Below are 16,356 nucleotides of genomic sequence, written 5' to 3' on the forward strand. Positions count from 1 at the left end.
ATTCCCCCAACTTCTGGGAGTAGGCTGCTTATGGCTCATAATTCTCTGGGAATTGTCTCCTATAGAAGGATGCAGCCTTCCTGAAAGTTACAGATAGAGCCTCTATCACCGCTCAATGATAGGATATAAACTTCTGGCCCCAGTTCTTTAATTTGGAACAATTCTTAAAGGTCATCTCAGGCTCAGAGCATCCTTTGAGATAGGCTGAGGCCTCTGCAGAGATTTGTTTCAGTTTGATTCCTCCCTCTGGGAATCCTGCTTCCATCACGCTCTTACAGCTCCCCACCATAAACTTTTTAAGATTTTATTTATTTATTCATTAGAGACAGACACACAGAGAGAGACAGACAGACAGACAGAGGCAGAGACACAGGCAGAGGGAGAAGCAGGCTCCATGCCGGGAGCCCGACGTGGGACTCGATCCCGCGACTCCAGGATCACGCCCTGGGCCGAAGGCAGGCGCTAAACTGCTGAGCCACCCAAGTGTCCCTCCCACCATAAACTTTCTGCACGTTCACCTCCTTTTCATAGTTTCCTCTTCAGGTAACTACCCAGGGCACACATTATCCTATTTTGCATTCTTTTCCTCGCAGTTATTAGTATGTGAAATAACCTTATTTATTTCATGCTCGAATACTTGCGTATTGTCTGCTGTAAGGCTGTCAGCTTCCCAGGAAAGACTTTTTCCCCATATACTGTGCACCACAGTATCAAGCCTACTGGCTGTCGGAATGAATGAAGGAATGAATGGGAGAGACACACCGGATACTAGGTGGAGGGCTCACAGCTCTGCACAGCCCGCGACCAGCGCTCAGAGCGGCGGCTGAGGACGCGCCTCCGAGTCCCCGCCCCCAGGCCCGGGCAGGGGCGGAACCTCGCCGACGCCCCGGCTGACGCCATGCGGCCACCCGCGGTACGGCTGGTGCGGCGAAGCCGGATGCCCTACGCCGAGCTCCTGGCCCTACAGGAGCGCTGGTTGCGGCGGCTGCAGGCCGCGCCAGGCCCTGAGGCCCCGTCCGGGGCTGAGGCGGGCGCACTGCTGCTCTGCGAGCCCGCGGGGCCCGTGTACACGTCCGGGCTGCGTGGCGGCCTGACGCCGGAGGAGATGGCGCGGCTGCGGGCCTTGGGCGCCGAGGTACGCGCCACGGGACGCGGCGGCCTGGCCACCTTCCACGGCCCGGGCCAGCTGCTCTGCCACCCGGTGCTAGACCTGCGGCGCCTGGGCCTGCGCCTGCGCACCCACGTAGCGGCGCTGGAGGCGTGCGCAGTGCGCCTGTGCGAGTCCCGGGGCTTGCAAGGCGCCCGCGCGCGGCCCCCGCCCTACACCGGTGTCTGGCTGGGGGAACGCAAGGTCTGCGCTATCGGTTAGTGCCGGGGCCGGGGGCGGGGCCGGGGCGGGGGCGGGGCCGGGGGCGGGGCGGGGCTTAGCGGGAGGAAGTCTGTCTGGCGCGGGCTACCCGCTGGTTTGAGGTCTTAAGCCTTCTCACTGATCTCTTAAACTATTCACAGCCCTCAGGAGGGCTCTCAGTGGTCATTTCATCCAACATTCATCTTTTCGAGAAGTGAATTGCCAGGTTATTCCTAATTAATCACAATGTCTAGACAATAATGGAACTTAGGAATTTTCAAACTTTTTTTTTTACCTTTTTTTTTTTTTTTAAAGCAACAGAATCTCTGTTAAAAGACATTTTCTGGAATCTCTATAATGCAGCAGCTCTGGTGTCACACACCCCTCCCCTACTATGTCCCCCTCCCCCGATCTGTGCACGACCCCTTCCTTGGGTGCTCAAAAACAAAGCGGGAAAGCCAGTGATGGAGCCCGGTTCCTTCATCACACTGAGGGGGATGGTGAAGCCCGAGGAGGGAGGTTACCTACTCTGAGACCCTTTGGCTTGTCTTGCAGGAGTCCGCTGTGGAAGGCACATCACGTCCCACGGCCTGGCTCTGAACTGTTCTACAGACCTTGGGTGGTTTGAGCACATTGTCCCCTGCGGGCTAGTTGGGACAGGTGTCACCTCTCTGAGTGAGGAGCTCCGAAGGCATGTCACTGTGGATGAAGTAATACCACCTTTCCTTCAGGCTTTTAAAGAGACCTACAAATGCACGTTGATCTCAGAGGACAGCCCCAACTGAAGAGTGTTCATGTTATCACTGCTGGGAGATCCTGCTTGAAAAGCATCAAGTCTAACTTGGAGTCACTGAAACCCAAATTCTAGACCTGGTCCTGTTATTCACTTACCATGAGACTATGAGCAAAGCATACATGTTTCCATATGTATGCTAGTTTATTTATATCTTCCCACCTACCTCCAATATGGTGGATTTGAAAACATGAAAAGCAACACATGCTATATAAATGTAAGACATTAACACTACTGTCTGCACCATTTTCTCAGCTTAGAAAAACTCAGATATAGAGAATCAGTTCTCAAATGTTTATTACCTCCCAAATACTATATTTAATTGGGCAATTCTGGGCTCCAGTTCCTTTGATTTTTGGAGGAATCATATTTCTATATGTGAAGGTGATATGGTGGGGTGCTTTCTGCAATAAAAGGAAAAGGGAAAGAAATCTTTAAAGAATAAAAATGAGATCTTGACTTCCTGGGTTGGATTGCCAAGCCTGATTGCTTTTTTCGGTTAGGTAACCTGAGCTAGACCAGAGGCCAGGAAAAGACAAGAATAATTTCTCACATTGTACAAATGCAAAAGGTAGAAGTAAGTTTTCCTTAAATGAGATCTCTAAGTTTATAAGGCTATGTAATTATTATATATTAATTATTTATTGCCATGTAACAAATCACCCCACAACTTAATAGCTTAGAACAATAAACATTATCTCATACATATTCTGTGGGTCAGGAATTTGGGAAGCTTACCTGGGTGATTCTGGGTTGAGATCTCTCATGAGGTGTAGTCAAGATGTCAGTTGGATCAGCTGTTATCTGAAGGTTTGGGAATGGAAGATCGGTTTCCAAGATGGTTGATTCTACTTCATTGATACTGGTTGTTGATGGGGCCTACATTCCTCACCATGTGGGCCACTCCATAGAGCTATTTGTTCCCTCAAAACAAGTGATGCCAGAAAGAGACAAGGTGGAAGCCACAAGGTCTTATGACCCAGCCTTGGAAGTTGTACAGTCATTTCTACAGTTTCCAAGCAGATGAACTAGACAATGTGGAAGGGCTACTCAGGATGATGGGAAGTGAAGATCATTAGGGACCATCTTGGAGACTGGCTACCATAGGCAGTTAGGATAGAAAGATCCTTGAATGAGAACTGTTGAGTGGCCCAGGTTATAGTCCCAGCTCTTTGGGCAAGTCATTTACCTTTTCTGGGCTTCAGTTTCCCCTATATAAGCACTGTCCAATAGAAATATAATGTGAACCACCATGTAATTTAACTTTTCATATTAAAAAGAAAAATAAACAGATGACATGAATAACACTTTAATTAACCTGGGGATCCCTGGATGGCTCAGTGGTTTAATGCTGCCTTCGGCCCAGGTCATGATCCTGGAGTCCCAGGATCAAGTCACTCATTGGGCTCCCTGCGTGACCCCTGCTTCTCCCTCTGTGTCTCTGTCTCTCTCTGTGTGTCTCTCATGAATAAATAAATAAAATATTTTAAAAAACACTTTAATTAACCTAATATAAAAATGTTTTACATTCCCTTTCTCCATACTATATACAGACATTCAGTGTGTATTTTCTACTTAAAGTATATCTCATTTTGGAGTTGTCACACTCCAGAAGTTCAGTTGCCACATATGGTTAGTGACTACCATATTGCAAAGTGCAGCTATAGGTAATACAGCATCTAAAGTCCTTTTGAGCTTACAGGGTCCTGTGGCCCCATTGGCTTCTTAGAAGAAAGGTGAGTCTTCCTACTTCTGAGGTTTGATGTTGAACTCTGTGCACTGTTTATATCAGTTATTCAAGCTGAATTGGACTTTGGAAGTATATTCCTGTCTCCTCATTGTACAGAGATGAAACCAAGACTTGGGAAGAAACTTGCTCAAGGCACACAGTAAGGTAATCACAAAGCCAGGACTGAGTGCTAGCTATAAGCCCTGTTCTCATGCTCTTTTCCTGCTGTGCACAACTGACTTAGAGCACAGGACAGGATGCTTTAAAAATCATGGACACTTGGTCAGTAGTAATTGATTGGTGGTTTGTCCACCCATAATTTACCCATATCCCTTCTAGGCCCTTTGTTTTCCCTCCATAGAGCTAACAGTGCTATTGTAGGAAGGTAGGGGATGGATAAAATTGATAATTATTTTACAATATTACTGACAAGAAGGGAAATAATTATTCTAGGAAAAGTGTAGTTAGACTCTCATGGTTGGAAAGCTGTGCACAGTGCACAGCTGGTAGTGTTACTACCATCTAGTACTCAACTATCCTCTCTGGCAACCCTAATAAGTTACCATACAGCCTGTTCTTGAATACCTCCAGAGACTGGGGGAAAAAAACATTTACTCAGCACTTATTTTTAGTACCAGGGTTAGCCCTCTTAAATATATTCTCTCATTCAGCAGCCTGTCCCATGCTTCTGGATCACTGGAAATCATCCTGCATGGTGTAGTAACTAAGTTACCTGACCTTCTTGAGTCTCCATTTCATTAGGCTCAAGGCTTGGCACAGACTAGGCAGCAGGAAATGTATAGCGGTTATTAATGTTGTTCACCAAATACTTTTTTGTTGTTGTTGTTCATCAAATACTTTAGGAAAAACTGTACTCTTGTGGCTCCCTTGTGGTTGGTTGGGGCCAAATGACTTGTTCCGATCAATGAGTTATGAATGGAGATGACATGCCACTTCTGAGCAAGAGCATTGAATTGCTGGTATCAGACCCCTTGGGGTTTCTCTTCCCCTCTGGAACAGTGACCAACAACATTCAAATGGTGGCAGCTTTCTGAGAGACTGCAATGAGCAGAGGCCCCTGGTGTTGCTGGACATGTGGTGGAGTTAAGCTACTGAGAGAGCTTTCGGAGAAAGTTTTTTCCTGAGAAATAAGGTGTATCTGATAACACTGCCAAAGCTCGTTCTATGTGGCTTTCTGCTAGATTCACTGGAAGAACAAGATGCCAAACTAGTCACTGCACATCCTTACATTTAGCACTTATTCACCAAACACTCTTCACCTGGACACTCTTTATTTATGGGGAGAAGATTCTGCACAAACAAGAAGAGGCCTTCTGGAGGTAAGAAAATCAGGGTGTTAAATATCCTTCTTCATATGCTCAGCTTCCTTCCTTGAGGAAGGGCCCCTGTGGGAAACCAATGGTGGGCTCTGTCCAGGCAGGAAGACACTGGAACACACAGCAATGGCCAGACTTGATCCCATGGACCTGGCCTCAGCTGAACTCTGGCCTTCTGCTCTATATAGCTGGCTCTGCTGACCCACAGTCCACCTGTTGTTGGAAGCTTGGCTCTTCCAGGATGCCTGGTAATCCAGCCTTCAGAGGCTACTGTGGAAGAGTGGAAAGACCCAGACTGGGAGTCAGAGACTGATTCTGCTTCTTACTAACCACATAGCCTCAAACAAATCACTGAGCCTCATTGAGCCTTGGTTTTCTCATCCTTAAAATCACACTACCTAGCTTGCTGTGCTGCCAGAGGAATGGAGGAGATCGTCATTTTGTCTCATTCTGGGCTCCCAACTATTTCTCTGCCCACTGCCTCTTTGCCTCCTGGGCCTGCCCCTCCTTGGCCTATACCTCATTTATCAGTCCTCTGCCCTCCTTTTCTCTCTCCAGACCTAAACCCTAACTCATCACATCCATGCTCCAGATCCACACACCCACTGCCTCTTGGCCCTTTCCACTTGCACCTCCCACAAGTATTTCAAACTTGATTTATCTAAAACTGAATTCATTATCTTTCTCTCCAAATTTGGTCTTCACCCAGTGTTGCTTATCCTAGCAATACTTCTAGCATCCACCTAGTTGCTCAAGCCAGAAAACTAGAGATTTTCCTTAACTCTACTCCAGTATTCATGGATGACAGCAGCAGCAGCAGCCATCTTCCATCATGCAGCCTGGGAAACAGAGAAACAGAGAAATGTAGACTAACCAAGAAGCCTGCCAAGGAGTAGGAGATAAAAGACTATCTGTGTCTTTAGTACTTGATCATGAACAGACATATTTTATGTACTTGTAATTATTATGTGGATAATATTATGTATACTCTTTTAAACTAAATCTAATATTGCATACATTTTCCCACATTGTTACATAACCTTTATAATTATATTTTTGAATGTCTTAATTTTTTCTCTTAACACTTAGAATTTAAGATTTTTTTAGAACTAGGTAATGCAAATTTAAAATGTACAAAATGGTAGCATTGAAATATAAGTCTTGCTCCTATTCTTTTCCTGTAAACTCAGTTCTTTTCCTGGAGGCCTAAGGGATGATAAATTCTTTTTTGTATGCTTCAGAAATATTTTATGCATATATAAACGGGCATGATTATATACATTCTTTTTCATATAGTACCATACCATACCCACACAGCAATGCACTTTGGAGATTATTTCAGATCGGCATATAAAGAGCATCCTCATTTAAAAAACTGACTACAGAGTATTCCATTCAGTGGATTTCTTATAACTTATTTTGCTATTACAGTATTGAGTACATTTAGGTTATTCCTAATCCTTTGCTTTTACAAGCAAGGCTGCAGTGAAAATTCTTTTTATCTATTTATTTGTTCATGAGAGATACAGAATGAGAGGCAGAGACACAAGGCACAGGGAGAAGCAGTCTCCATGCAGGGAGCCCGACGTGGGACTCGATCCCGGGGCTCTAGGATCAGGCCCTGGGCTGAAGGCAGCACTAAACCACTGAGCCACCCAGGCTGCCCGAAAATTCTTGTGTGTGTGTGCGTGTATGTGTGTTACAAATGTTGAATACAGAGGCTGCATTTTTAGAAGTAATTTTCTGAGTCAAAGGATATGTGCGTTTTTATTTTAATAGATATTTGCCACATTGCCTTCCATAAAAGTTATACCAGTTTATATTCCCATCATAATGTACAAGGGAGGGACGCCTGGGTGGCTGGGTGATTGAGTGTCTGCCTTTGGCTCAGGTCGTGATCCCGGGGTCCTGGAATGGAGTTCTGCATCAGGTGCCCCTCAGGTAGCCTGCTTCTCCCTCTGCCTATGTCTCTGCCTCTCTTTCTGTGTGTCTCATGAATAAATAAATAAAATATTTTAAAAAAAAAGAAAGAAAAGTGAAGCCTGATGCTTGATATGAGTTGACAAGTCAGCTTCATAGGTAGTGGTGTGTTCCTAAGACATGCAGTATCTGTTTTTTTTCTCTTTTTCATGATGACCATTCCCTAGAGTCATTATTTTGTTAGGGGTTTACTAAATGTGACACTCTCTCATGCCTTCTTCATGTACTAGCTAGAGTACGTTTATAAAACTCAACAAGACCAGTAGCATTAGTGATCTTGGCATTTTATTCATGTTTTAGTTTTGTTCATATTCAACAAAAGTTTGTACTGAATAAAAAAATTACCTATATAAAAGATTTGCTTTTATAGTTGCATTAGGGTTTATACCGAGCTTAAATTTGAACATATTTAGATTACCAGCACTGAGTACCTCAATAATTTTTGAGGGATCCATACATTATTCAAGTTCAAGAGACACTGGTAATAAGGCTAAAGTGTTACATTTTTGCAATACCTAAATTGTGAGGTTTTCTAAGCCAGAGACTATTGATTTGTTTGTTTTATCCTAGTACCTTGCATGTAAAAGGAAGCAAGTTTAATATCTATGTTATTGTGAATAATTCCCTGTAGCCTCCACATTGGTTCTTTTGTTGACAGGCATCAATATCCAGTCTGTGAAGTGTTCTCTGTGGCTGTCCTCACACGCTTCTAGCACTTCACTTATGGAGCAGGCAACCTCCCATTCCTGCATAATTCTGGTCATTAGAAAGTTATTCCTCATCCTAAACTGAAACCCGCCCCCAATCTTGTCATAACTCTACACTCCTGCAAGGCCTCCTCTGTGGGTCCTTTCCTGGCCATGTCCTACATCCCCTCTAATGGAAGTGGTGACACTGTTATAGTTACTTGTTTCCATGTCTGACCCTGTCCAGACTGTGAGCTCTCCAGGCAGGGACTGTAGTTGCATCATCTGTGGCCTCCGCAGGCCCATTCTAGGGCATCACACAGAAGAGATGCCCAGAAATGGCCTGTTGGGTCAGGAAATGACTTCTATCCCAGTAGTGATCTCTTCTTCAAGTTTAACTTTCCTGATTCCTCTGTTCTTCACAGAACATGGCTTCCAGATTCCACACTGCTACCCTCATCTAAATAGGCTCTAATTGGCTAATATGACTTTAATCTGTGTTACTTGGAATTGAAGACAATGTGGCTGGTATGGTATGGCCAGTGTGAGATGTGTCAGCCTGTGCTGGGCCCTGAGGACACAGAGAAGGATCTGACTTCATCCCTGTCCTCAAAGAGCTCACAGCTTTGTGGAGGAGACATACTTATGAATAAAATTCATAATAAACTGTTACAAGTACCATGAGAGAAGTTTGCAGAGTACTATGGAAACATAGTAATAAACTATGTTAAATAATAAATTAATAAATTATAAATAATAATATTTATTATATATTTATTATATATTATATATAATAATAATTATAAATAATAAATAATAATTATAAAAATAATAAAGTAATAAATAAATAAATTCATAATAAACTGTTACAAGTACCATGAGAGAAGTTTGCAGAGTATTACGGAAACATAAAAGAAGAGGTACAAACCTTAAAAGAGAGAAGGGGCAGAAAAGGCTCAACGTGACATTGAATTAGAATTCTAGATTGTAAATAGAAAAAAAAATCCCGCCTCAAATGAGCTCAAATGAAAAGAGAACTTAGAACTCAAACTAAAAAGACTGGGGTTTGACTTCAGGCACAGATTGATCCAGGAGGAGGTAGCAGGTAAGGGTGAGTTAGCCAGCTCCAGGAAGAAGGAGCTCCAGCAAAGACAATAGTACAGCAAAGGCCTGGAGGGGATAGAGAGTATGTGGGTATTTGAGGAACTTCAGATTGTTCTCCAGCTTCTTTGTAAGGTGAACAGCCTGGGTTCATAGCCTCCTCCCATATTCCTTCATTCTCCTGTTCCTTTCCCTTACTCCTTGCCCAGAGTAGGATAAAGAGGAATGGGGCAGGGATGACTCAGTGGTTCAGCGGTTGAGCGTCTGCCTTTGGCTCAGGATGTGATCCCAGGGTCCTGGTATCAAGTCCCACATTGGGCTCCCCACAGGGAGCCTGCTTCTCCCTCTGCCTATGTCTCTGCCTCTCTCTCTGTGTCTCTCATAAAAAATAAAATCCTAAAAAAAAAAAAAAAAGAGGAATAATGGGGCAGGCCACCACCCATCAGACTGTTGCCCCTCCTGCTTGTCCCTCCAAATGCTCACCACCCTTCTCCACCTACACAGGCCTCCTTGCTCTGGAGCTTTCTTGCTTGCTTGCTTTCTTTTTTTTTTTTTTAAGATTTTATTTATTTAGTCCTGAGAGACACTCATACACACACACACACACACACACACACACACACACACACACAGAGAGAGGCAGAGGCACAAGCATAGAAGCAGGCTCTATGCAGGGAGCCTGATGTGGGACTCAATCCCAGGTCTCCAGGATCAGGCCCTGGGCTGAAGGCAGCGCTAAATCACTGAGCCACCCAGGCTTCCCATCTTTCTTTTATTTTCTTTTTTTAAAAAATTATTTATTTATTTATTTATTTATTTATTTATGATAGACATAGAGAGAGAGAGAGAGAGAGAGAGAGAGAGAGGCAGAGACACAGGAGGAGGGAGAAGCAGGCTCCATGCCAGGAGCCCGCCGCAGGACTCGATCCCGGGACTCCAGGATCACGCCCCGGGCCAAAGGCAGGCACCAAATCTCTGAGCCACCCAGGGATCCCCATCTTTCTTTTTTTAAAAAAAATATATTTTATTTATTTATTCATGAGAGAGATAGAGGGAAAGAGACAGAGAGAGAGGCAGAGGGAGAAGCAGGCTCAGTGCAGGAAGCCTGATGTGGGACTCGATCCTGGGACTCCAGGATTGCACCCTGGGTCAAAGGCAGGTGCTAAACCACTGAGCCACCCAGGCATCCCAGCTCTGGAGCCTTCATCTGAGTTGGGGCAAAGGGAGATAGTGGTAGAAGACCATATGGAAGGAAGGAATAGAAGTACTTTATTTCCTCAGCTCTCTCCCTGTTGGATCAATATGGGTTCGGTTGGGTGTAATCTTTACCAAAAACCATAGCTCCAGCCTGCTGCCCTCTGCAGTTTCTAGGAACCCCTTTCTCCCCTGCCCTCTGAGCCTAGCTGTGGTGTCCCTCCCCACCATTGCTAGCTAGGGGGATGGCACCATTCCTTGCTGGTTTCCTGAACCCTCCTTACACTCTCTTCAAATTACCCAGGTTCAGGGAACCATTTGTTTCCTGCAAGAACCCTGACGAACACAAGACCCTCACCTGCAGCCAGGGGTGGGCTGGAGGCATGCTGGGCCCTGTGAAGTGCTAGGCACCTGCAAGGAGATAGTGTTATTTAGCTTGACTCCATTCCATCATACTCACCTCTCTCCAACCTGACCCACAAGAGCCAGAGCTGTTCTAGGCACTTTATACACTTTATGTAATCTTCACAGCAAATAACCCACAAGGTTTGAATTACTGTGTTTTAAGAAGAGGAAAGTGGCTTAGCTGGAGATTTGCCCAAGTTCATACAGTTAGAGGCAGTTCCATGATTTGAACTCAAGTCTAACTCCAAACTCATGCATTAAATAGCACCCTTATGACTTCAATTCTGCTCCCCTCAAAGATCAAGTGGAAGGACCAAATAAGACAGCTTTGTCTTATTTGGTGCTTTGGAGACTCTGAAGAGTCCACCTACCTGGTTGGACTAAGAACTATGGTATGCCCCATCCCTCCCCCAGGAGGCCAGGCTGAGTTTTTGAGAACACAGGAAGATCAGAGCTGACAGGAGCCCCAGAGATCAGACAACCTCACCCTCACCTGTGCCCAGGAGGAAACAGCCCCAAGTGGTTCTCCTTAGGTTCCTACAGGAACCATTCCTGCAGGAACCAGAATTAGGATCAAGAATGTCTGCAGACACCTCATAAACATATAAGCGAAAAGGATGTAGCATTCTCTTCAGAGAAGAGTTTAGAAGAGAGAGAAAGGGGTGGGGATCAGGATGGGAGGTGGGACTATAGGATTTCAGATTTGGGGAATGCAAGGAATGTCAGAGCCCATCCAGAAGATTCCTCTGGGGCAGCCCGGCTGGCTCAGCGGTTTAGCGCCTGACTTCAGCCCAGGGTGTGATCATGGAGACCCAGGATCAAGTCCCATGTCAGGCTCCCTGCATGGAGCCTGCTTCTCCCTCTGCCTGTGTCTCTGTCTCTCTCTCTCTCTCTCTCTCATGAATAAATAAATAAAATCTTAAAAAAAATATATAGAAGACTCCTCTGATAGCAGCTTTGACAAGGAAGCTCTGCTTGCACACCTCTCCCATGATAAGAAGCCCATTCTGGCCAGAGGCAGCCTGTTGTTCCATGCTCCCAGTGAACAGACATTTGGGTTCTATGACTCCCCTGTCCCCAAGCACACTTATTTTGTGTCTTCTCCTTGGGATACATAGAACATGTCTGCTCCCTCTACCCTAGATGTGGGAGATAGGCTCACAACGCAACTTAATCCCCTTCTCTTGGGACACCTGGGTGGCTCAGTGGTTGAGCGTCTGCCTTTAGCTCAGGGCATGACCTGGGAGTCCTGCATCGGGCTCCCTGCGGGAAGCCTGTTTCTCCCTCTGTCTGTGTCTCTGCCTCTCTCTGTGTCTCTCATGAATAAATAAATAAAATCTTTTTAAAAATTCCCCTCTTCTTACTTTACCTTGGCTGTGAATCTCTGGGTGCCCTCCTTCCTTTCCTCCTCACTGTCTGCCCAAATCAGAGCTGTTCTTCAAGGCCCACTTGTTTGGGCCTATACAACCATTTACCCTACTTGTACTAATAACATTCATATTTTCCTTAGGGAATCATACCCCCACCAACTTTACGTGTTATTTTTATTAAGGTATAATTGGCATATAACATTATATTAGTTTGAGGCATACAACATAATGATTTAATATTTATATACATTGCAATGTGATCACCACAATAAGTCTAATTAACACCTTTCATAGTTACAAATTTTTTTTCTTGTGATGAGAACTTTTAAGATCTACTCTCAGCAATTTTCAAATATGCAACACAATGTTAGCAACTACAATCACCATGCTGTACATTATGTCCCTATGACTTATTTTATAACTGGAAGTTTATACCTTTTGATCACTTTCACCCAAAAATGTAGTTTGAGTAAAGATGACACCCCTGTAAGCTTCTTTCCCTGGCTTCTATGATGGGGGCAGGGATGGGCACTGGGCCTGTTTCAGGAACAAGAAGAGTTAGACCCAGAATTCTGACAGGAGGGTTGTGGGGTAAAGAAGCTCTCCCTACTAGTTTTACAGACAGGATAGAGTATATATATATGAAACTACAGGGCAGCCCCGGTGGCTCAGCGGTTTAGCGCCGCCTTCGGCCCGGGTTGTGATCCTGGAGACCGGGGATCAGGCCCCATGTCGGGCTCACTGCATGGGGCCTGCTTCCCCCTCTGCCTGTGTCTCTGCCTCTCTCTCGCTCGCTCTATATCTCTCATGAATAAATAAATAAAATCTTAAAAAAAAAAAAAAAGAGAAACTACAGGCAGCCATCTTGTTACCACAAAGTAGGATCCTGTCTCAGAATGGAGCAGCAGTGAGAAAAGTATAACCCAAAGATGCAAAGAGACAGCTTCCTGAAGACATCATCTAAGCTGGATGGATCCTGAATCCAACAATGCCTGAAGCCATCCTTTGAATTTTGTAATTGCATGAGCCAATAAATTCCCTTTTCTACTTAAGTCAGTTTGAGTTAGGTTTTCTGCCTGTTGCAACTAAGATTCCTGACTGAGACTTGCTTCTTCTGCAAATCTTAGTCCTCACATACCCTACTTTCTTCTGCTTTGCCATAACCCTAATTGTTTAATCATAAGATTCAGAAGTCCATATTTATAACTGTGAAGGCATAGGCCCTCATTAATAGTCATTCTTTATGAAATACTTGCTATGTGCCAGGTATCAGGTAAAGCACTTTATAAATAATATCTTACTGTAATCCACAGATGTAGCTATTTTTACCCCCATTCTACAGATAAGGAAACTAAGATTTAGAGAGGTTAGGCTCTCATAGCCAATAAATGTCAAGGATAGGATTCCAACTCAGCTCTGTAGGACACCAGAGGCTGTGTTCTGGACCACTTGCTTCCCAGGATGTAGCATGCATGAGGGTGAGATGGGAGAAGATGCCACAGAGATCTTTAGTCTCCTGATACCACACCATCCCACCCTTGCTATACCTTCTTCCAGGGGTCTTTCCACTGATCTAGGCTGCTTGCAGAGGCAAGGGAAAGGTATGCTCAGAACAAGAAGACAAAGTGTTCTGAGGGTCAAACCAACATGCCAGGAGGAGACAAATCACAGAAGTACAAACTGCTGATGAGTAATGGAATAAAATAACTTGATGTGACCATTAAACTTCCTCTATGCTTCATGCTGTGTTTTCCTTGGCGACCCAGGCTTTTAACTCCATTGACAGACACAATCTGTGCTCATCCTACCTCCAACCCTTCTCCCCCAAAACTAGGTAGACATTGAGTTACATCCTGTGCATTCTATGGTGAAAGAGACATACTTGGTCTGTGCTCTTGTAGTGCCCACAGTCTGATGGGAAAGGCAGATCCCAAGTCAATACACAGGTAGACAGAAGACCAGCTTGAGTTCTCTGAAGAAAACAAACAGGAAACTGGAGGGATAATGGTTCTATTTACTGAGAGAATGAGGATTGAGGGGAGCCAGGGAAGGAAGTCAAGGGTCCCAGTCCCAATGTATCATTCAGAGATGTGAAGTAGACAGTCAGATATAGAAGTCTAGTGCTCAGAGGAAAGGTCTGGCTTAAAGGTTGAAAAGCATCCTGTTATCCTTCCAGGCTCTCAGGTTCTTTTTAAAAAGATTTATTTATGTATTTGAGAGAAAGCGATTGTGCATGCATGTGTGCATGTACAAGAGCAGGGAGGGGCAGAGGGAGAAGGAGAGAGAGAATCTCAAGCAGACTCCCCACTGAGCATGAAGCCTGACACAGGGCTCTGTCTCACCATGCTGAGGTCTGATCTGAGCAGAAACCAAGAGTCAGACGCTTTAATCAACTGTGCCACCCAGGCAGCCTCCAGGCTTCTCTCAGGTTACAACTCTTCTTGCAAGTTTTCCCTGATGACATAATTCCTAGTGATCTTCATTTTGTGACATTCATTCATTCATTCAACACATTCTCAGTAAGGTCTACTTGGTACAGACTTAATGTTGCCCTGGTACCCTCAAGGAGCTTATGTTCTAGGTGTGGAGTCAACAAATAAAGTAGACAGTTACAACACAGACTGGTAAGTGCTGTGCTGAAGGGAAATGCAAGGTGCCATTGGAGAATGTATCAGCCAGATCCTGCAGGAAGCAGATGGCCATCCCATGCCAGTAATTTGAGGAGGCTCTATTCACAGAGGTAGGCAGGGAGTAGGGAAACCACAAGGGATCTTGAAGTACTCCAGAGCTGGAAGCACTTGGGCATCATTACCTCCCCAGGCCTGTAGGGGAGAGAGAAGGGGGTTTTACAGGATTGTGGGAACAGGGAGCACTCTGAGATAGGACTGACAGAAGCTGGGAGCTTCAGTTGAAGCATGCAGCAAGAGAAACAAAAAAAAAGACTTTTTTAAAGTTAAATATATCAGATGATGTTAAGTATTACTGAAAAACAAGGCAGGAAAGGGAGTTAGGGAGGGCAGAGGAAGGGAGGGATTAGGATTTGTAAATAGAATGATTGGGGAAGACCTCAGCTAAGACTTAACTAAAGACTTGAAGGAGGTGTATCTCCAGGTGAGTCTTCCCCTGACCCCTTCAGTCAGTCCATCCCACCCCACACCCTGGCCCAACCTGTCCTAAGGTCCGGGCCTTGTCTCCAACTTTTTTGTATTAGACTGTTCCTGAAGATAGTTCTCAGACTATGGTCTCCCTATGACAGGAATCCTGTTCCATCTTTTCTCATCTAATAATAATAAGAGCTGTCATTTATGAAGGACATGCATTATGCTGGGCCCAACCTAGGCCTATTACACACATTGGGTCATCTAAGCCTTGTAGCAAACCCGCAAATCACAGATAAAGAAAATGAGGCAGCTCAGTCCACTTTCTAAGAACCCCTTAGCCAGTTAGCTTCCCTAACAGAGTTCTTGCTCCATCCTCACTCCAGAGAAAGGGAAGTGGAAGACAGGTCTTAAGTCTCTGAAGAACCAAAAAACGGGAACAAAAAAATTAGGCACATACTTTATATCTCCAGTGGGCACAAGGACCAAAGGGTAGAAGTAACAAGGAGGCAATTTTTGTTAAAACATGAAAACATCCTAACAATCAGAACCTTGGCTGCCATCAAAGGATGAATGGATAAGAAGATGTGGTCTATATATACAATGGAATTTTACTCAGCCATTAGAAAAGACAAATACCCACCATTTGCTTCAACATGGATGGAACTGGAGGCTATTATGCTGAGTGAAGTAAGTCAATTGGAGGACAAACATTATATGATCTCATTAATTTGGGGAATATAAAAAATAATGAAAGGGATTATAGGGGAAAGGAGAGAAAATGAGTGGGAAATCTCAGTGAGAGTGACAACATGAGAAACTCCTAACTCTGGGAAATGAACAAGGAGTGGTGGAAGGGGAGGCGGGCAGGGGGATGGGGTGACTGGGTGACAGGCACTGAGGGGGGCACTTGACGGTATGAGCACTGGGTGTTAAGCTATATGTTGGCAAATCGAACTCCAATAAAAACATATACAAGAAGAAGAAGAAGAAGAAGAAGAAGAAGAAGAAGAAGAAGAAGAAGAAGAAGAAGAAGAAGAAAGAAGAAGAAGAAGAGGAAGAAGAAGAAGAGGAAGAAGAAGAAGAAGAAGAAGAAGAAGAACAACAACAACAACAACAACAACAACAACAACAACAACAACCTTGGCTGCCTTGGAAGCAATAACTCCTTGTCACTCAAGGTATACAGGAGAAGCTGGACAGTCTCATGTTAAAAATCAAATATAGGGGATTTTTAGGTAAGGGATTTGATCAGATAATTTTAAGAGTCCTTCCAACTTAGATTCTATCACTAAAAGACTCTAGAACTCTAAGA

General features: G+C 44.5%; 1 protein-coding gene and 1 long non-coding RNA gene across 2 annotated transcripts; one reads left to right on the forward strand and one right to left on the reverse strand.

Annotated features, from left to right (window-relative positions):
- Positions 1-890: 890 nt before the first annotated feature.
- LIPT2 (lipoyl(octanoyl) transferase 2) lies at positions 891-2,847 on the forward strand. Its single transcript, XM_038568644.1, has 2 exons — positions 891-1,364; positions 1,904-2,847. The coding sequence occupies exons 1-2, from the start codon at positions 899-901 to the stop codon at positions 2,131-2,133; spliced, it is 696 nt and encodes a 231-aa protein (XP_038424572.1). The 5' UTR covers positions 891-898; the 3' UTR covers positions 2,134-2,847.
- Positions 2,799-16,322, reverse strand: LOC111091531. Its single transcript, XR_005375649.1, has 4 exons — positions 16,184-16,322; positions 15,685-15,722; positions 5,990-6,046; positions 2,799-5,477 (listed from the first exon to the last, which is right to left on the reverse strand). It is a non-coding gene; the product is annotated as an uncharacterized LOC111091531 (long non-coding RNA).
- Positions 16,323-16,356: the final 34 nt, after the last annotated feature.

Source organism: Canis lupus, chromosome 21, assembly GCF_011100685.1.
Source record: "Canis lupus familiaris isolate Mischka breed German Shepherd chromosome 21, alternate assembly UU_Cfam_GSD_1.0, whole genome shotgun sequence".
Taxonomy (NCBI): domain Eukaryota; kingdom Metazoa; phylum Chordata; class Mammalia; order Carnivora; family Canidae; genus Canis; species Canis lupus.